This window comes from Platalea leucorodia (assembly GCF_965183815.1).
Source record: "Platalea leucorodia genome assembly, chromosome: 2".
In the NCBI taxonomy this organism is placed as follows: Eukaryota; Metazoa; Chordata; class Aves; order Pelecaniformes; family Threskiornithidae; genus Platalea; species Platalea leucorodia.
The window spans coordinates 92,683,420-92,704,913 of record NC_138824.1 but is presented as its reverse complement, the minus strand read 5'-3'; the positions used below and the strand labels follow the sequence as shown (position 1 = coordinate 92,704,913).

Genomic DNA, 21,494 nt, shown 5'->3' with positions numbered 1-21,494 from the left:
GAATTATAAAAGGTTTTGCTGCGAGGTGGCCCAAACCCAGATTGTGCACACCAGAAATAGGCACTCTGCTCAAATAGTCTTATATGATCATCTAAACAAATGTAATAATGACTCTTCACAGCCTGATGTCACTTACCTGAATATTTTTTCTAAAAAAGTTGATATAGCTTTCATTTGGGTTATCACCGAGGCTAGAAAGCGCAGCTGCCAGAGTTCCTTTCTTTTCAACACGGGCTTGCACACTCCACTCTACGTTGAATAAGTGTGCGATGGTGTGAATTGCTAGGAGCGAGAGGACAGAAATAACCGAGGTTAAGCACAAGACAAGTACTCAGTGGTTTTGGGTAACATTTGAAACTTTGTAACATTTTTCAACTGCAGCTGAAGACCTTTGCCACTCTCACCCTCTTCATCACAATATCAGATCACTGACGTGTTTTACTGTTAAAGCTTCACCATCTGAAGTTTACATCTTTTTGGGTAGGGGAAGAAATGAAGTAAAGGGAAGTTTCCAGCATGTCTTTGTTCAACAAAAGCTTTCAACAATTCAAGTAGTAGTACCCTAATACATGGGAAACTGAAGCATGGGATGGCTTAAATTATTTGTGAGGATCACCCAGGATTTCTGTAGAAGAGCCAAGATGTGAATCTGGATCTCTTTGGTGTCACATCTGCTAGCGCTGCTTTGTTCTGCTGTATTGCTGATAATCACTAATAATATTCTTGCTGAGCAGGACGTGTCCATAAACCTACTACAGCTGAGGTGTTCAACACTACTTCCACTAAGCATTATTGCAGGGGTAAGCCGTACAATGCTTTTCAAAATTTTTCCCCTTTTGTATCACCAGGTGCTTATTCACCTTCAAAACAGGGCCTGGTGGGTACAGATCTAACACCCCCAAAGAAGCCATGGCTGCTGCAGACCTCCTCTGTGGCCTTATGTTAACTGCATCGCCCTGCTCCTTTTCTACGAAGTGGCGGTGAGGTTTCAGCCACAGCTCAGAAAGGGAACCTGCTCAGCTCAAGTAATCTACTGATATGAAGACTGTTCTAGGATATATGATTTGTAAGGTACTTGCATTGAGAAGTGACAAATTTGATGGGGAAAAAAAAGATTGAAACCCCTTAGTTTAGGAAATGAGAGATAAAATATGAAAACATTTCCATGCCCTGTCCAAGCTTTTTATACCCTTTTTTTTCATCATTTCTATTATTTGTTTCAGACATGCCAGCTAAGAAATAAGTCTAAACAAGAATTAAAGCCAGGGTACCTGCTTCTCAGGGCATTGCTAAACCCTTTATTAACCAGTGTCATAAATGGTGCCGACGGTTCAAGAGAAAAGTATTCTTTCTTATTTATCTTTTGCTCTCTGCCAGTTGCACAATACTATTTGGAAACTGATTTAAGCCTTGGCACATGCTGACTCCTTTAGGTTAATGAAGTCAGGTCACTGCCCATATCCTTAAAAACCTGAATGCCACCTGGATTCTGTGTAAAATGCACGAGAAAGCAATAAACAAAGACACATTTGAGCACCAACCAGTATGAAGGGCGATCATCCATGCCACCATTTTGTGAAAGGTGAGGTTCCTGTCCAGCTGTCGTCTGACACGGGTAGAGCAGCACTTTGGGTTTGAAGAAAAAAAGTATTTGAAGACTATTTGTTATATCTATGCATACTTATTTAAATGCAGGGACAAAAACAGAGGCCCTGAGCACAACAATTGGTGGCATTGCTGGTAAAAATCTAGAATTCCTAAATATAGACAAAAATATTTCCCCCCATACTTCATAATACAGGAATAACAGATTATGTTTTAATATGTCCCATTGAAGCAAAGTATTTGATAATGAGAAAAAACTTCACATCCAGTATGATAAAAGTATATGTCTTGTCTGTGTTAAATTACATGTTATAAACAGAAGGAGGGATCACAGTCTGCCATAGCCGGATGACCGCTTTGGTAGAGTCTCAAGTTGCCACCTAGCATCAGGATCCTGTTGTGGTTCACACTGTAGAAATGGACTGTAAAGTCTGGGTATAACTGTCTCAGGGAGCTCCCACCCCAAATGTGCTAGTCACTTATGCTTGGTAGTATGAAGTGATTCCTTCCCCAAAATACTGGGTGTACTTGCTGGGCATTCACTTAAAAGTTGTTGCTGGAGTTATCCAAAGAGAAACAAAAAGAAAAAAATCTCTACTGATACAAACTGAAGAAGTTGATTCTTAAGAAAAACGGAATGATATCCTCATTAAGAATGCTGACAGGTTCCTAACAGGCCCCATCTAAATTGTGCTGCAGTCAGTGGGAGTTTTTCTATAACTTTAAGTTCCTGTAAAGCTAGCATTTGCTGTCTCCACACAGTAGAAAGCATGATTATCCTGTATTGTATCTTTATATTGCTTTTGCTGTCTGACAAAGGGAAGAAAACACTATGCAAACTAACAGAAACACTTCCTCACAAGAACCATGTAGATGTTTCACACAACAAATTAAGAGAGACCAAAATATTCTCCCAAGGGTTTGCTGGACATTAACTTTCTGGATGGCAGGATAAGGTAACGTATCTTCCCAGCTAATGGGGTGGAGCTGATCATCCCAACCGTCCAGGAGTGAAACAGAAGAAGGGATGATGAAACACCAGAACAATTTAATTTCTGATTTGTTCTTTACTTAGTGGAGATATACCAGCAGTGGCCTTACTCTTCCATACCAGTCCATTTCTAAATATCCCATGAGTCTTAACAGTACAGATAAATAGATGAGCAGAAAACAGTTCTTTTCTTCGGTTATTCTCCAGCTGTGGCATTGATTAAAGGGCAAATTCTAACACTCTGGGACTATTGCAATGACTTCAGTAGACTATAAAAACAGCCAGAAGAAATTTGGCCTTCTCTGTATCATGTATCTTGAGACACAGTTAAAAAGATTGTAGAATAAACTGTAGCATAGTGAGCAAGTGCCAACTCTGCTTGACTGCCTTGCAAAAACCACTTGATCTTTCTGTTTAAGCAGCAGAAGGCCAAGCGATGGCAAAATGCTGCAGCTACGTTCAGTAGTGAAGCTCATTAACAACAGTGATGAATACAGCAATAAAGGGCATGCAAAGGCAACACAGCTGTTGGTTCAGATAATTACAAATAACTTTGTAGCGTATGATTTCTGGGTGGCAGGATGTAAAGGGCAAGAGTTTCCAGCACGTTCCTATCCAATAGTGGGTCTGAACAATACTCCTCTTTCCTTAACCCCAATGACATTGCTGTTGGAAAGGTCACTACCCTTTCAATAAGTTACTTGACATTTAAAAATCCTGATTTTTCTTAAGAGATCCTCACAGGTGTTACTTGCAAAGCATAGCTAAGTAGAGACAACAGCAGAACAAGCATAAGCAGCTGTACTGCTGTGCTAAGGCCACCGCAGTCCTGACACTACCACTGGCACGCTGGGCTGTGCATGTTTTGCTTAAGATATAAAATTACCTCCTTCCTGAGGTATAGCTTTATTGCAAAAAGCAACTGAAGTTAAACACCAACTGTCTAACAGTCCTATTTTATGCCCCTCCCTCCCCTCCTTGCTCATCCTCAAAGCCCTTCGCTTCCTCATACAGCCTAGCTCTATCAGCAAGATAGCGAGCTGCAGGTAGGCAGCAGAAATGGAGCTGTAGCTCTCTGCATGGTTCTTACTTGCAAGCTGGGTGTAGCCTGAGTGACTCTACCACAGATTTTAGGCTTCCAGTAATGTCTCCAAAAGTGTCTTCAGCTTTTGCATTGCTTTGACCTCAGAAGACCTCTGCCCAACCTGCTTTCAGCTTGACCCCCATGGAATCTGTTTCAGACCTCATGAAGGCCTTGTATGACCAAGGGCTCATCAGTGTTTTCCAGTTGTGTTCATCCAATAGCAACATTAATTCTTACTAAATTTATATTCATTATGGACTTCTGCAGCCTGGGGAGTCAGCTCTGAATTTTGGCAGGTACTAGTTGATCTTTCTCAAGGGGAAGAACAACTTTAACCCTACAGTTTTACTTACTATTCTTTTTCCTTTTACATAGCTGGGGGGTACGGCTGTCTGCTTTTGTAGAATCACAAAATCTGAAGGGGTACAGCACAGGACTGAAAGCCTGGTCTGTGTAATTCCAACTTTATACTTCTAAGGGTTATGCCTTAAGCCGGCAATTTAGGAGCCTAATGAGGCAGACACATCTCGTTTGTGTGTGACAATCAGCCACACTGATTGTCAGGATATTTGTACTAGATGGATGTACAGTCTGGGTTGTCTCCAATTATTTTCTTACTACTTTTATCCCACTCTTTTTCCCCGTGAAGGACTCTCGAAACACTGCATCTATTTTATTGCTTCCTCTTTTTCTCTGCTCTTTCAGCTCCCGCAGGCTCTCTCATTTGCATGAAAGTATTTGTACTAGGTTTACAGATGAAAACCAACTTCTGTGAACTGGTGGTGTTGACCATGTGTATATTAAAGAGGCTAGAAAGAAAGGAGGAATCATTATGTATTTGGAAGGACAGTTCATGAGCTTGAGGGGAATATCGCTTTTTCACTGCACCATGGCATGCATTGTTGGCATTATTTCTGCTGTAACAGCCACAGATCTAGATTTCAACAATGTGACACAGTCAGTGCTATCATAGGAAACCTCTCCAGCTGTCACCTAGAATCAGTTGTCCTTTTCTAAGTGGTGGTTCCTCGGTGCTGTATATAACAATTGCATTTGGGAGCTAGAAATGGTCAAAAGGCCTGTGAACTATTTCATCCTGAGATGGAAATGCGACTCGGACAAGAAAGAATGTAATTTATGAACCAGCTGAAAAAAGTTCCATTCTGAAAGTCTGTGAAAGACTACATTTACTTTAAGAACTGAACATGGAAAGACAGAAGACATGGGGTAATACCTCCTGCTATAAATGGGTGTTGTTATCAGTGAAAAACAAGGCAAATGTGTGTCAGCACCACATACGGCTGCTGCCAGCCGAAAGAGGGACTTTGCATCCAGGGCAGCAGGATGCCCAAGAGGCAAGAAAAAAGGAAGGTCTCAAAGGAGGCTAATTCAAGGCTAAATCTCTCAACAGAGCTCTAGATACACCATTGGCATATAGAACTCAGTCTTGCTCATAGCAAAACTCCAGGCTTATCTGCTTCTTAAAAGAGGACATCCCCGAAGTACGGTATATTTGGGGAACTTGGATGAAGTTGTTTGGTATATTTGCAAGGCTGCTTGGGTTATTATCTTTCATAAATTTTGAAATTCTTTCTTCATCTTACCGCACTTGATCCTCTGAGGAAGGAGAGCAAGTTTCGACATACTGGCAACAGAATCAGCATGCAGTTGAAATTCAGACAAGCTGCAGGGGCCCTTGCCAGAGCCAAAGCACGCTGTAATTGGAGAGATGCCATTATTAAATGAATTACCTATGACATTATCCGGGACATGGATAGGCACAGATTTCATTTATGTATTATATCGTAACTTTTCTTGAGTGTGAGATCTAGAGATAATTAACAATGTTCACATTTTAGAGTAGTCATGCCCTGGCCAAGTGAGAGGCATGCATGCAGACAGAACACATTCCTCCAGATAGACACCTTCTATTTCCAGTTTTGAAATCATATGGTTGTACAAAAAGGTCTCTGTCATGTCTGACAGTCAATGGCCAAGCACAGATGCAAGTCTAAGCCATTAGTAGAGTTTTCTGTCCCAAAGCTATAAAGAAAGTCTCACTGCTGTGGTTTCAGTTGGCTGGGGGGTTATGACAGACAGAGGGACAGCTTATGAGGGAAGTGGTTTTATGTTCTCTGTTGTCAGTAAAGGCAGTCTAGGGAAATTTGTTGCCTCATCTTTTAGGAATATATTCCCTTAACATTGCTCTTCACATACTGAATGATTTCAGATTTTGACAAAGACTATTTGAAAGGAGGCAATAATGACCATATTAATCCAAACACACTGAAGGGAAGGAAAAGATAATGTTTGCTCTCCTTGCATTGATTAGGACCCTTTCAGGTTTCAAATCACAGTAACTGACTTGGGGTTACACCAAGATCTAGTTATCCAAGCACAGGTCTCTGTGACTTCAAAGGCAACTGCACCATGATTTTAATCCATAGATCTGAAGCTGTATGTAGAACAGGATTTCATGCTTTCTTGAATTAAACCATGGCTTTGCAAACGTTTTACGAAGTGCCATGTTCTGTAATTTGAAGCTTAGACTGATTTTTATGCCTGTGATCAGGCTTTTGAAATATGTGAACAAATGAATTTTCCCTGTCAATTGGTCATGACCCATGGTAGCTTTGGAAGCAAGTTTGTGGTAGGACACATAATGCTGCATTAACCAGTTGGGTTACATTGAATAGCCCAGGGTCCAGGATCACTTCACTACTTGACTACTATTCACACACTTGATGAATATATGAGCAATGATTGCTTTTCAGAGCTAATAGCTTTGTAAACTATTCATGCTATGAAAAATAATTGCATGGGGAAATGATTGCAGAATAGTTCAATGGCAATATTTTATTCATCTTTTGCTTAACAAAGCAACCACGATGCATGTTCACTTTAATTACCAGGAGCATAATAGTTACCTGAAAACATCTTTAGAATGGGATCTCTCTATTTTGCTTACCAGCTTTCTATTCAGAAGCACTGGACATCTGTCTGCATTCAGGTATCTGTTTGCACATGACTTTTAACCCTAACATGAACCTGCTGCTCCAGCCACTTGATCCTGTTTCAATCAAATAAAACTAGGGAAAAATGCTATGTGCTCAGTCTATGCCAAGATAGACATGTTTTGTACTTACGCCAAGAAGTACTCTGGTGTAGAAGAATTTTGGTGGGACATCATATGCGAGATAGTACCACCAAAAGAGGAAGACATTTAACCCCAGCCACACAAGCTGAAAGACAAACAAAGAAGAAACTTTACAGTTTGTTGTTAGAAATCATACATCTGAATTTACACAGTTCAGATAATGGTTAATTAGTTCATTGTGCTCCTGTTTGCACAGGGAAGCATACTACAGGGTATGAAAAATTCAGCAGGGGTGACAGAAATTTTTCTGGTGGAAATGGGCTCTGATGCGTGCACACAGGAGTACAGGAGTGGCAGTAAACTAAAATAGAGCAATGTGTAGCTGAAACTTTTGCATAGCTCAAAGGGTTTAAACATGTAGACGTGGCACTTAGGGACACGGTTTAGTGGTGGACTTGGCAGTGTTAGGTTTATGGTTGGACTCAATCTCAAAGGCCTTTTCAAACCTAAATGATTCTATGATTCTATGATTATATAAGGACTGTCATATTATAGGTGTTTAGCTAAGTCTGTGAGTCTAGTTGAATCTCCAAACATCATTAAAGGTTAGGGCCTCTTCTAAATGGTGGTTCCTCAGACATATTAACCTATGTAAGAGGAAGACTTAGGAGCCATGCCAAAGGACAAAGAAGCTTGAGATCTAAATACAGATGGCTTAAATTACACCTAAGGCCAAATGTTTTCTATTGAGTAGGAGGCTCTGAAGGTCTGAAATCAGCCAGCAGGAAATACTCAACACAGGCACATTGGTAGTGGATAGACTACCCAAAACTGGGCTTCTTCGTAGCTGTACTGCAGTATTCTCTCACACTTGCATATTGTACTGTGCAGGTTTCTTTAGGGAAAGAGAAGTTATTAGCCCTTCTCAAAGCTATCTAAGGCAGCTACAAGCCTGTCTGGCCACAGAGATCATAGTGAATGTGGCCATTTGCCCTTCTGGAGCTGGTTGGCTGATTTCATATCTGATAGTGAAATCAATCTGTATCAGTGCACCCTTAGTCTAAGTAGATTTACTATGTGGTGCATGAAAACAGGGGAGAGAAAGTCTGAGAACTGGGAGAAAACCCAATATCTGAGTATAAGTTAAGGATGCCAGAAACTGTGACATTACAGTCCCTCACCCCTCCTAACCCATATGCTTTGCTAGTTCTTTGGCCCAGCTGACACTGTAAAAAACTTGGGATTAATTTAGATCTTGAAAACGTCTTACCCTTGTGGCATAAATACAGGGAAATGAAGGGATTTCCACCAGGGTAAGGCAGTATGTGGGAAATCCCCAAAACCTCATTAAAAAGCTAAGCTTATCTCAGGATTAAATGCTTAGGATATGTATTTAAAGTGAGAGTGTGCCACTTCCATGTACAGTAGCATGACAGCATGCCCAAAAGACCAAGAAGCTTGGCATGATTCTTGATGGTCTCTCACAGTTCTTCTTGGTGTTGACCCATATGGAACATGGACCCTTTGAAAAACACTGTGACACCCTCTGGCAGCTTGGGTTAGTTGCAGAGTTAGCAGCCATCCATGCTCTTTACCTAGGGCCAGTGAAGGCAGCATTGGCTGGGGTTAAGGCTGCCATGTTTCTGTTTTGTTGGGGTAAATCAATAGAAATTGTGGCTGTCCTGTTTCTGTCAAGCACTGGATAACCCTGTACTTAGTGTGTAGTAAAGCTGTAGAGGACAATGCAGAACACTTTGGTAAGGCTTCCAGTGAACTGTCCTTTTCGCTGGTTTCTTTGTCAGTGACTTCTTTGGTTTCCTGCCCTATTAGCCGACTTTGAGCTTTGAGACTCTAAAACCAAATTCCTTATTTGAACAAAATAAGGGCCTCTTACTTATTTCTTTCAATATTTCAGTACTGGTGGGAAAAAAATATGCCAGTATTCACCTCCTGGCAGTTTCAATTTCCTCAGTTCACTGAAGGTGAGAGCAAACACAGTTACTCCTTTTCAAAGCACTAAAGTGCCAGGATTATGTTCCTAAACTAGAGCTACATATCTACAATGTAAAGGTAATATGTAAGTATCGATTGTTCATAGCAGCAGAAATACCTTTCTGAATAAAGATGTTCACATTTCAGTCAGCACAAATATAAAAGTTCTCTCTCTTCTTCCTCTCAGTACTTACATATACTAACCATGCTTGACAACAATCCCTTAACTGGTATTACATTTCGGTGTTGTATATGTTTTTATTTATATATCTATACAAAATTGTAGAGCTATAGCTCTTGTATCACACTGTGAAGTGAAAAAAAAGAAAACACTGAAATACTAACTTATGCCTAAGTTTTGTCCAAGGAGGACTGCCCTGCCTTACTCTTTAGCACTTTTAAATGTGACTGGGATTTTCAGTACTTTTAAATCTTGCTCAGAATGAATTTAACCTACTTTCACAGCTATTCTGTGCAAGTTGTCTACAAACTCGGTTCAAATACTGGTTTTCTTAATGAAGGATTCATGAATCTCTGCTCTAAATTCTGAAATCTGACTCTAATACAAATATACTTTCAAGACACTGCTTTCAGTTACACCCCTTTTTGCTTATAAAAGTGCAAGAAAGGCTTGTTGTTGTAATTGCTTTCTCTGTTGAAGCACTCATGGTTAAGCGAGATGTAATGTTATTTGTTTTCTTTAAGTCGCTGTTGCATCCAAAACCCCCAGATACTTAAATATTTCTAACAAAGCAAATGAAAGTCAACATACGATCATTTCTCAGTTGACAATGAAGCCTACAGCAATCGAGATGATACCAGACAGAGCTCCTTAAAACTTATTCTCTTGAAGCATTTCACTGCACTTGGTGCCCTAGTTTCTGAATAACCAGATGCATCCTGGCACAGTGAGATCTGCTTAGTACAACTTTCTGTAGAACTTTTTACTACACACAAATCACAATAAAAATTGTACTTACAACGACGAAGATGGACAGTCCTTCATTCTCCACCCAGTTACCCATGATTGCCTGAGACGAGCGTGCACAACAGCCCCCGTCTTTCTGGGACAGCGTCTGTCTTCTCTCATAAGGAAGTGAGAGTAGAAGCTTGCAGCAACCTGTTTCCTTTCTCATTCATTTAGGAAATAAGTTAACCATCGAATCATGTCCATAGTTCTGTTTCAAACATGTTTCTACCATCTTTACATATAACTTTTCGTAATCCAAATATATATAAACTGTTGAAATAGACTATTTTTTTCCTTATGATACAGAGGATAAAATAAGTAACACAACTGGTCAGGTTTTCTGCTAAAAGATGTATTGCCACTTTATATAAATTCAAATGCTGAAATGTAATACAGAATGCACAGAAAAGTTCTCTCTTCCCAGCCTTGTCTTTTTTAATCACCTCAGGTCTGAGTTGCTGTTCCTGCTGATCCTCTTTGATAAATAATCACTAGAATTATTTCTCTTCCAGTAATTCACTGTCCACAGAAGCTTCCAAATGTAATCTAACACTCCTCTTGTCTGGTACATGCAAGCCTTGCTACTTCCTCTCTGCTCGGGCCAAAATCAAGGACACGTGTCACTAGATATAGGCTATTTTTCATATTTTGCACTCTTGCAGAGTCTCCAGCCCCAGGAACCGTGTCACTATATAAGAAAAAAATTAAAGTAAGCATTTTGCTTTGGTAATTAGAGAGAAAAATATGGCTAATTGCCCAAATTTATTTTAGCGCTTACAAGCCAAAGGATACTTATCCCAAGTGTATTTCTTTAGAAAAAAAATTTAAAATTAAGGGAGTTTAATGATTTCTGAATGTTTTGTCTTTGTGGTATCACAATTCCCAAACCTGCAATACGGAGTGCAGAATGGTAGTCTGGAGGAAGCTTTGGAACTAAGAGGGACCATCCCTGGGCAAGGTCCAGGACTTAGGGAGGAGCAAGGTGTCCAAACATGTCTCCCGCTGGCTCGTTCTCCTGTGTATTCCACCCACTGTGCCACAGAAATAACAGATCTCCTCCCAAAGCGACCGACACAGGTCCGTCTCCTTTCCAAAGAGGTGAAGTGTATGTACATATGGTGTTCTTTAAAGATCTTTTTAGGCTTTAGAAAGTAGCAGAAGGGCAGTTTGACCGGTGGTGTCTCTCTGCCAGAGCTGTGGCACCCTGTTGGACCCTGCAGAATTTCACAGCTCTGAAAGGCCTGAGCGAGCCCGGCGTAGCCTTGCGCCATGCTAACAGCTTTAGAGCACAGCGACATTTTCACAGGCCTAATCCTGCACCGGCTGGAGTAAACAGCAAGCTTCTTATCACGTTTGTATGACTGAAGTTTGCTCTCCAGCGTAAATGCTGATCTGATCCGCAACTGAAAGCAAGATGTCGAACAGGTAACGAGGGCAAGAGCTGGAGAGGTGGGATAAAACCTGTGTGACTCAGGGCCGTCAGAGAAGAGACTCAGCACAGTCTACCTTACTCTGGAGTCACTTAGAAACAAGCTTCCTTAGGGCCTGATTCTGGCAGTGATGAGACATTTGGTCACGATGTAGAAATGAAGATGAGGGGAGCCGGGGTAAATACCCGTGTTCTGGCTAGTGGTTCTCTTCCTGCCTCTGCTTCCAGCATATGACTGCCTTCATTAAATTTCTCCTGGAATATGCTCTCCATAAGGTGACATAACTGGGAGTTGAACAAAGATCCATTGTAGAAACAAACTCATACATTTCTACGTCTTTCTAAAACAAATAGACAAACACAGCTATCTGAATGATACAGGTGATTTCTGCATTATAATTCCTTCTTGAGTCATGTAGAAGTAACAGCTCAAACATAGCCCAGGGATGAAGAACATAGGCAGGACTGGCAGTGTTTTAATCATCTTCCTCCACAGAAGCCTCCCAAGCTGCAGTAACTGAAAACCTAAATGAAGTCTTCAAAACCTGTTAAATGGGGTTTGCAGCAACCTCATTTGACAGGCTCTGTGTTGGGCCAGGCTCTCACATGGTACCCGTCGCTTTGATGGCTGTCCCAAATGGATATCAGCAGAGGGTCTGGTCCCCCATATTTCTGTTTATGGAGGTAGTCTTTGGGAGCTAAACAGCTAGAGTGGTTGGGGAAGGAAAGGAGGACAGCAATTCTGATTTGTGGATGTCCATTCTTGTTGTGAAGACTAGCCTGTTCTCCCTGCCCAGAAATGGCAGTGCTCTCGCTGCCCCTTAGTTCAGGCTAAAGTTATTTACAGCTTCTCTGGGGTGAGCAAGTGCAGGCATCCAGGATGCTCTGAGCTTTGGCCAGCCCTGCCTTGCCTGGAAGCTCCTCAGGCACCAGAGCCACTGAAACACAGATTTACTGGCTCAGGAGGTTTCTGGCAGGCCACAAACCCAGCAGGGGCTGATCTTAGATCAGTCACAGCAGTCGCAAAGTCTGACGTCCTCTTAACAGCCTGAATACAGGCCATGAAACAGAATATATTTCAGCTACTCCCAGTCTAGCAATTATCAAATGCACTCAGCTGATCTCACTGCCTGAACTCAAAAGAAAGGGTAGAGGTGCTGGGCCCTTCCACAGCTGGTGAGTTCTGGTGCTCCCTGATGTTTGTGAGTTTTCCCATTAATTTCAAAAGTGATGGGACAATGCACAGCGAACTTTGCCTGGTTGCTGCAAGTGACAGGTGTGAGTGGAACTGGTACCAAAACCACCCACGCGTCACCCCTGATTTAATTCTGGCGCTTGCACCTTCTGAATGAGTGAAACGTCATTGCTATAATATTAGGAAGACTTGCCTGTTTTATACTTCAATCTAATTTAAAAAATGCATCCTGTACAAGAAAAGGCAACATTGGCAGCTGTGTATTAATTACGTAGGAGTGTGTAAAACTGGAGTACGGAAAAAATGAAACACTATCTCATTCTGTTTCTAAAATTTCTTTCAAGCTAGATGATCACACACAGCATTTTTCATCCCTCTTTGCACTGAAAAGTTCAGTGAACAGTGATCCTTCTGCAGTATGACAGTTTTGCAAAAGTATGCAGGTCTCGGGGTTCTGCATTTCCTTGCAGTAAGTTTACCCCCTTGCTTGGGAATTAATTTAGTTCCTCTCCTGCTCTGTGCAAGTGTTCTGCATATTCCTGCACAGATTTAATGCCAGACAGTTGCAATAGGCCCAGGTGTTTCACAACTGCCTCCTAAAAGGGACAATGTAAAATTCTGCATATATAAACCCCAAAAGAGAGAGTGATAAGAAGAACAGAGTGAAAGAGACCTGGCTGCTGCATTGCTGAGGATGTTCCTGAGCTGAGATTGCTGAGCTCCTTCCCATGTAGCCGGAGCAAAGCCAAGGAGAGACCCTGATTAGCCTCTATTTTGTAGGCTGAATTCTTTATTTTGAATGCTGTGCAATCCTTGTTTATCAACCTTCTCTTGATTCTACACCAAAGAGGAAGAAGCGGACAAGAGACTTGTCAAGCTGTCTTTCCTGAAGGGGCTGCCTTCACATGCAGCCTGAAGCTGTCGCCGTGAATGCACTTGCCTTCACTCAAGGGAATGACATAGTTTGACACTCCGGCTCTTTCTGTTTTGTTTACAAGATAAATGATTCCATGCTGAAATGAGGGCAGAAAAGCATATAGATGTGAGCCAGGAAAAAATGCCAGTGAGTCTCCAGTGAGGACTGGCAGATCCTCCTATGTCTTTGTTTTACAGTATAACCCTCAATGTAGCTCCCTGCTCCGGTACTTCCTCACGCTGCCTTTTGCAATGATCATGAAACCCATATGCTGTAGTAAAAAAAAAAAAAATCCATGTATGATCCACATGCTATTGGCCATATCAGTCTTGGCGTGAAGTCAAACAGCACTAGCACAAAACGGGCCAGAATGGCCGTGCACTGCTATATTATTGGAAGGAAGAGCCATCGCTAGTAATGTACCGTAAGTACAGATAGAAATTGTATTATATTAAGCTGGCAGTAGTTTCCAGGTAGAGCTGGAGTAAAGTTAGGATAGCTTAACCTCCCATGCACAAAGGAAGAGGCCAAAATAACCTGGCTTTGTGTGGGACTGAGGGAGAGGAGCCCAGCTTGTAGCCTTTCGGCAGGGTGCCAGGCTTTATGGTCTGCTAGTCTGGCTCTGGGACTGGAAAACAACTATCATCGATTTGCTTCTCCCTGTGTAGCTAGACTTCTCTTCCCATGGCTTCAGGTCCACTACCTTTACACAGGCCAGCAATAGCCCGGTGTAACTCTTCTCTGCCCGGAGAGAGGGACTTCACCAGAATCTGCTGACCAGCAATTTTCCACTCAAGAAAACACCTTGAAAGATGTGAGAGGGAGGGCCGTTTTCTCCTGTGCTCTTATCATGCATCGCCTAGAAAACTTCCAACTCGGCCCTACCAAACCGAAGTGTCCCCAGCGGAGCTGTAGCTAGCGGGAGGCGGGTGGCTCACCAGCCCCAGTCTGCACTGAGGGCTGCGCGCTGCGGCGGCGCGGCTCGGCGATGCCACCCGCTGGGCAGCACGGACCGGCCCAGGCCCCGCACCAGGAGCCGGCACCCCACATCGCTCGTGGGGTACCGTCCAGCTGAGGGTGCTGGAGGAGATGTGCCCACTCGCTCCCAGACCTTTCCAACACATGCACCTGTCCTTGTGTCCCCTTTTCTATCGCATCCCCGTTCAAAATCTCTTTCTTATGGTTCCCCCTGCCTGTGATCTCTCTTTCAGTGCTAACATGTCAAATCCCATTTCTAATTAGCAGCTCACGATCACAGTCTGGGAAAGGACCTCCAGAGATTAATTCCAAATAGGATCCACTAGAACTGTATCACTCCTGGCACATGTTTACATCCCCACTTCCACAATTAGAAATAAGTGAGGTGCCTCGCAGCCTGCTATAGCTGTGCTTTAGTAGCTCATGACCGAGAGTGTGCTGTGCAAAGAGGAGTCCATTTAAAAACGCACGAGAGGAGAGGTCTGCTCAGATGGTGTTAGTGGACTGGGCCAGGCATTGGGGAGTGAGATCCCTGTGGGTCTGTGCATATTGCCTTTTGCAGCGGTCCCTGGACCAATTCTGGCAGTGAATCTCGTGTGCTTTTGTGTGGGGAGAGACCTTGTTGTTCTGCTCCCCAAGGGATGCTGGCACAGCGTGCAGGGTGGTGGGCAGTGGTAAGGGATGAGGCAGGTTTTCCTTAGGTGCCTCTTGGGGCACACTTTCATTCATTAGGCTACGTGCAGTATTTCTAAAGACACTGGGGAGCCTGTGAAATTTTTCTAAAAGACCTGTAAAAGCTGAGGAAGAAAACAAGCCCACTGTCAGTAAATGTAGGTTTACATTTTGTATTAAATGCTAATTTACTATTCAGGGATCAGCACTTCCACAGGGAAATATTTTAGGTGATAATAAGTCAGAAACAAGAATGAAAGTCACTGGTGTGAAACTTAGGTAAAACATCAGCACAGCATTGATTCATTGACCACCATGGCCTACAATCTCCAGACAACCGCTTTTTTTTTCTCTTTTAACTAAAAATGCCACTTCCTCACTGTTTCGCTCAGGATCCCAGCTCCCACTCACATGGCCCACTGCTGACTTTTGCAGCTACGTGCTCCCTGATGGATCTGAAAGTCTAGTAGACTTGACTCATCACAAGCCATCTGGTGTTAAAGAGAGGCAGGCTGCCTTGTGCTAGGATTTCCCTATTGCTCCACATCTATCACTTGTCTCTCATCTTTGACTTCAAAGAACAATTTTTGAAAATGAGTCTGTCTTTTTAGTGCATTTACACAGTGGCTAGAGTTGGATCCATGTTATGATATTACACGGGGAGCCTGAGAGCATGCACATGCACGCAAAAGCCATCACTTCACAGAAGGCTCTGTAATCCCAGGTCTAAGCTAAACCTGCACCATGCCCTGATACAGCTCGCTCTGTTGGCTGGCTGAGTGTCTTAGTGTCTGTGTTAGAGCAGTGGAAGAAATGGCATCAATACAACTACACAGCCATAGAAGTATTCCAGTATCCCCATTCACACACGGGAACAGCTACCCAGGTGTGAACACCGTAGCACCTACACCCTAACTACACAGGTCTATATTACTTCACATTGCTGCAGTTTGTCTTATAAAATACAAATGAGAGCTGTGATAGGTTTTTGCTGATTTTTCTCTCTCCCAGTCCTCAGCATGGGGGTGACAGCGTGACCCAGTTCAGTTAGCAGATGCCTGTCCATGACCAGACAACTGACAGATAGAGCCTCTGGCTCAGCCCTGTTTGTACCGAGGATTTTTAGCTTTCAGTAATATCAGCAGGGGAAACACTGAAGAATGATGTCATGTTTTATGCACATGTCTAAATAAGATAACATGACACAATGAACTGTGGCACCAAGGAACAGGCTTTTGCTTAAAAATTATCCTTCAGCTAGATTACTAAAATGTGCTTCATCCCTGTGCCAAGACTCAGCAGGAAGCCTATATGCTGCTAAATCATACTTAAACTGCCTCTTAATATAGCATTACGCTGCTCCAGCCACACAGTCACTGGATTTATATGCTTCCCTTTGCTTATTTGTCATGATAAAGCTTTTTTACTTCTGGATTTGCCCTGATAACTCGGACACTTGTTAGAGTAGCTTGCAAAGCCCTCCCCGGCTTAAGTTACACTCAAGAGAAGCTCAGAGGCATCCATCCATCTCTTTGGAAAACTTAATGAAGACACAAATGACACACAACCTGGGCTTTGAACTGGGATGACTTTCTCCCAGGCTGAATTACCATTGGATTAATGGAAGCCTCCTGTTGCAAGACTGTTTACAGCACTTTGTACATACACACATACCTCCCTCCTGTAGTACATTTTTAGCAGTTCCAGAGAAACCACTATTAAAAATGAAATTGAATGGATTAGATTGAGGAATACAATTTCCACAATATTACTTATTCATTATCTTTTTTGCTTTTATGACCTTTTAATATAAGGTTTGATGGCTTAATGATATTCTGTTATTTCCATTGCTCAGGCTTTCATGGGAGTAGCAATAGGCTGGAGATACCTCAGTTCTTTCTCAGTTGGGTTTAGAGATCCTTCTCTTCCATAGTTTTCTGCTAAAGTTAAAGGAACTGTGACCACCTTGATCAAAATCAGAGCTTTTGACTGCTAATTACAGTGGCCTACAACACTATTTTGCATTCTGGGACACAAGCCCATCTCACTGAGACTTTTGCTACCTGGCAGGGAGGGCCTACCAAATCATACTTCAATCCTTTGCCAGTACTTTTTCCATACAAATATGCTCTTACACATGCTAAAATTGCATTTAGTTTTCTAGTACACTGGAGTTTCTTGTGAATGAGTGATATGCTTATGACAGTTTGTGCTTTTAATTTTAGATCTCCCATTAGTAAATCTTCCCTTTCCCTTGCCAATTTTTTTTTTTTCTTTTTCGCTTGAAGAGACAACTGCTCATTTGCTGTTATACCCTGGGAAGAACAGTGATATAGGGTTTATTAAGACAGCAGCTCAAACCCATAAGCCCTTGATTGCTATAGTTCAAGTGATTTATAGGTGTTTGCTAATGGACTCCTGCCTGCGGCCCTTGGGGGCTTCCATTTCATTTTGTACCAATGGTGAATTATGCTGAAGAGCCACATGTAATTGGCAGTTGAGTCATTTGATAAGTTAATGGTACTGCACTCTTTAGCCTTCCCCGAATTTGCCTTACTGTCCATCTTTATGGCACAACATCAACATCATTACCGAGGTTCATATTTCACAGCAAGGCAGAAATAATTTTTCACTTATTACATTCCTTGCCTGTTCCCACCTGATAACCTGTCTCCCCTGCAGTGTTTTCACTTGCTTCTTACTCTAAGGTAGTTTAGTTCATTTCTGATGTACACAGCCAAATGCCCATGAACAAGACTTAGCATGTGCAATGCCTTAGGTTTCTCCAATCAATTATATTTTATCTTTCTGTAAAGAACAGACACTGATTTTTCAGGGCATTGTATCTTGTCAGCTAATGAAGAAAACATGATCCAACCAGGAACCAGCCAGTTACTACATGGTGTTACAAACTCTCTTGATATATTGCACAGCTCATTGTTTTTCTTTACATGCATAAGGAAGGTGGAATCAGCTAAGCAAACTGCATGTATTATGTCAGTGGTAATATTTCTGTTCTGACCATTAGCATGGAAATTACCTATTTGTGTTGAGATACAGAATCGAAACTAATGTGTGTACTGCAACACAATATATATAATTAAGACTATGCTGGTATTAAAACAGACAAACAAGAAAGAGAGATAAATTTTTAAAAAATTAGGCTATGTCAAGATCAGGGAAACCCTCTCAGTTTCTGAGGCTGGGTACACTGCCTGGCTGTACCTGGACTCCTTACTGGGACTTGCACCATGCACCTTAGAGAACACCAGTGGGTAAATTTAGGTGCACATATTTCTGAGTTGCCCCATACATTTTTGTAGGTTTGCAAAGACATTTTATCATTTTCCTAAAATATTTCTTCTTCCCATGTTTGGTCTTTTTTCTCCTTGTTGCTTAAAAAGTAAGAAGCGGGGGGGGGGGGGGGGGAAGCCCACAGCAATCCACAAACACAATGAAAAAAAAAAAAAGTCTAAGAAACACCTAATTACTCTGCGGTTGTAAGGCTCCCTTGCTTTCCTTGTAGATCCAAAATTGATGCTACTCCTTTTTGAAAATCTCCTTTTCGAAAATCTCCTTTTCATTCTATTTTTTTTTTTAAATGATACCTGCATGCTTTTGAGTAACTGTACTGCCCACTATTATTAAAATTTGCAATGTGGCAATGAAGAGCTGACGCACTCCATGAGTTCAGCCCTTTTCACGGCCATGCAACTTTGGCTCTAAAGAGCAGCCCTACTAGAAAATGCAGCTGAGTGTTTCACTGTGCCTTGTTTCTCCATTTCTATTTAAAACAACCACCATAAAGCAGCAGAGAGGAAGGAGGAGTAGCTAGGACATGTATTCTAAAGAACATAACTGGTGTTATGAGGGCCACCAACTGCAAAACTAAAGGAACTGCAAGCACCTCTCTTTTTGTTAGCTGCTGAGTTTAGTGCACATCTTACTGCAACACAGATTTACAAGAACTGCAAATCCATGCATAAAGACAATGAAATGCAACACTGGTACCTCGTCTGTAAGGTGCTGTGCTGCTGTTTTGATATTTAGCTCCCGCTCTAGAAGCCAGTTATGAATTAATCTTCACCTTCACTACCTCTGGCATTTTTCTCCATCTGAATCCATCCCTCATCATTTTCCTGAAAGTATCTGTGGGTGATTAAAGCTCTGTACTGACAGGGCACATTAATCAGATGAAAAGAATAGCTGATGAAAGAAATTTCAGAAGTTAACATCTGTAATATTTATTCACTGTCACTGTTTGCTCTGTCAAAATAGGAACTTAAACAATTATGAACGTGAAGGCACAGAACGTGTGTTTAAGACAGGCTGTTTCTAGTTCATTAAAGCAGGTCTCACCTTCAGGGCCAAGAAGTTACAACTGTGATGTCATTCCAGAAGAATCTCAGTAAGCAACATCCAGCTAATTAGCATCTTTTCCCTGCTTAGATGTGTTTACCCATTAATGTTAGTCTGTGACCAGAAGCCTTTACGCATAGCAGCATTCATATCTGAATTTCACACCTGAAAGATGAAATTTTCATACCTGAATACAGACACTCATAATTTCTGTAAAACTTAATTTCAGTGGCAGGAGATTTTCCTTATGACTGTGAAAAATCCAGAAAAGGACAACGCTGTTCTTTTTTTCCAGGATATAAAGTTGTCATTCATTCAAGGGAAAGATTCAGTAAACTTGCACAGTGTCATTTTGAAGCACTTACCTTTCATTTTGACTTTAGTTTTGGGTGAACCCAAGAGACCTAACAGTTTTATTATACTTATTTTTCTTGGTCAGTAAGAAATTACATAATCCTTAACACTTCTTAGTTTTCAAGTCTTCTGTCTCCAGTGAATCAAACTTACCATCTCTGCCAAACTACTTTATATTCATGTTTCTGTGATGATTCCTGAGATACTTGAGGCAGTTATCGCAGCTGCATTTTAAAATACAGGATTATAAATATCCACCATGAAGTTCGGCTTGCAAATATCTCCGTTCAAAATCCTGTTTTCTTTGGTACATAAGCCCTTCAAATAAGAGGAAGTAATAGAAAATGGTTTATTGTTTGAGAATAGGTATTATCAGCTGCTATAGGAAAAAAAAATCTAGGAACTACTGGAGAATTAAAAAAAAAAGTGCCCCCCCCCCCTTTTTTTTTTAAAATTAGATTACAGTGTACCAACCCCAGGTATTCACCAATTCTGAGTCAGCCTGCAAGTGTCACCAGATTGGCTTGCAAATAATACCTTTTTTTTTCTTTTAAAAGAGGGTTCATTTTAGTTGTCAGACATTTTTCAAGTCTAACAAAACCCTGTCTTTCATTAGAATTGTTAGAAACTTACTTTAAATAAGTTGTTCTGCAATCAATGGAACAACACAAGAAGTATGATTTCCTGTAGAACCCATACCGCATCCTTTAAACTGAAGTGACTCCTATTATCTCTCATGACTTTATGATGTCCTCCTCCTCTTTCCCTCTGTATCTCTTCATCTCCGCAACTTCTCGTCCTCTTTCATGCTAACAGCAAGAGGTAGCAGGTATGTGGATCGCTGAGTGATACACAGGTTTATCACCCCTAAAGCGTGCTGACTGCTTGGCTTGCTAAGTGGTCAGCAAGAAGGCCAAAGTAGATAGTTCATGCTGAAACCTTTCTTATCAGTAGAATTATTTTATCAGTTACCATCTTTTCTTCCTGGAAGCTGATAGTCTTCACAAAGCTTGTATAAACCTCTGTTTTTCCTCAGATTTCTGCCCTCAGAAAAATTTAGTTATTCTACAACAGAAAAACAGTGTGGTCACGTAAGTTTCTTTTCTTTAAGAAACCATGTTTAAAACAAAAAGCAGAGATTCTCTCAGATACTATCAAGAAATTTGTGATAAAAATCTCAGAAATTATCAACCTTGTGCCTGAATCTGAAATTTTTCATTTAGGTTTCAATCTGTGTTTGATTGAAAAAAAAAATGCTTAATACTCATTTAAAAATCATCCCTTAAGACTAAAAATATTATCTGTAAGAAGTGATAAATTACTTTCTATGTTTTAGGGAGCGCAGCTCTTACTAGCAGATAGTGGTGTCCATCACCACCAGGACTTCTAAAATCCTTTTTCATTGTTCCTCATTTAAGTGGTGTGCACACATTACAACTTGTTACAATGTATCTATTTACACATGTATTTATAAAATACACATATATATTTTTATATATATATAAATTTACAAACACTTAGATGTGTTACAAAGTTTTTATGCATTCCTGTACCTCCATAATAGTCCTCAGGGTGGATTTTGCTGGCTATTCCCAAGGTCAGAGACAAGAAGGTAGTAAATTCAGATGAGCATGAAGCAAGCGTGCAGGAAAAAGTTACCAGATCCTTTTTAAGGTAATGATTTCTTTCCAATTCCCAATGTAAACCAACTAAATATTCTCATCTTAACAATAAATAACCTATACTGATACTGTTTTGTATAACACTGGTCTCTTAAACTGCCTGCCTCCTACAACGTTTTCTGCTGAGATCCCAGCCAGCTAAACAGCATTGGAAGCACCACTGGTTGGAG

The 21,494-nt window shown here is 41.3% G+C and overlaps 1 protein-coding gene across 3 annotated transcripts in view; it reads right to left on the bottom strand.

Moving 5' to 3' along the window:
- Positions 1 to 19,335, bottom strand: part of CYBB (cytochrome b-245 beta chain) — a 31,256-nt gene extending 11,921 nt beyond the window's left edge. Inside the window, exons 1-6 of one of the 3 annotated variants that reach the window (XM_082337641.1) lie at positions 19,289 to 19,335; positions 9,750 to 9,896; positions 6,827 to 6,922; positions 5,285 to 5,395; positions 1,542 to 1,626; positions 137 to 282 (exon numbers count right to left, since the gene is read on the bottom strand). In XM_082337641.1, coding sequence (XP_082193767.1) covers positions 137 to 282; positions 1,542 to 1,626; positions 5,285 to 5,395; positions 6,827 to 6,922; positions 9,750 to 9,794 — 483 coding nt within the window. In that variant the 5' untranslated portion in view covers positions 9,795 to 9,896; positions 19,289 to 19,335. Of the gene's footprint in view, positions 1 to 136; positions 283 to 1,541; positions 1,627 to 5,284; positions 5,396 to 6,826; positions 6,923 to 9,749; positions 10,007 to 19,288 lie in introns of those variants that run through there. The other 2 variants (XM_082337640.1, XM_082337642.1) reach the window with 2 other exon arrangements.
- Positions 19,336 to 21,494: the final 2,159 nt, after the last annotated feature.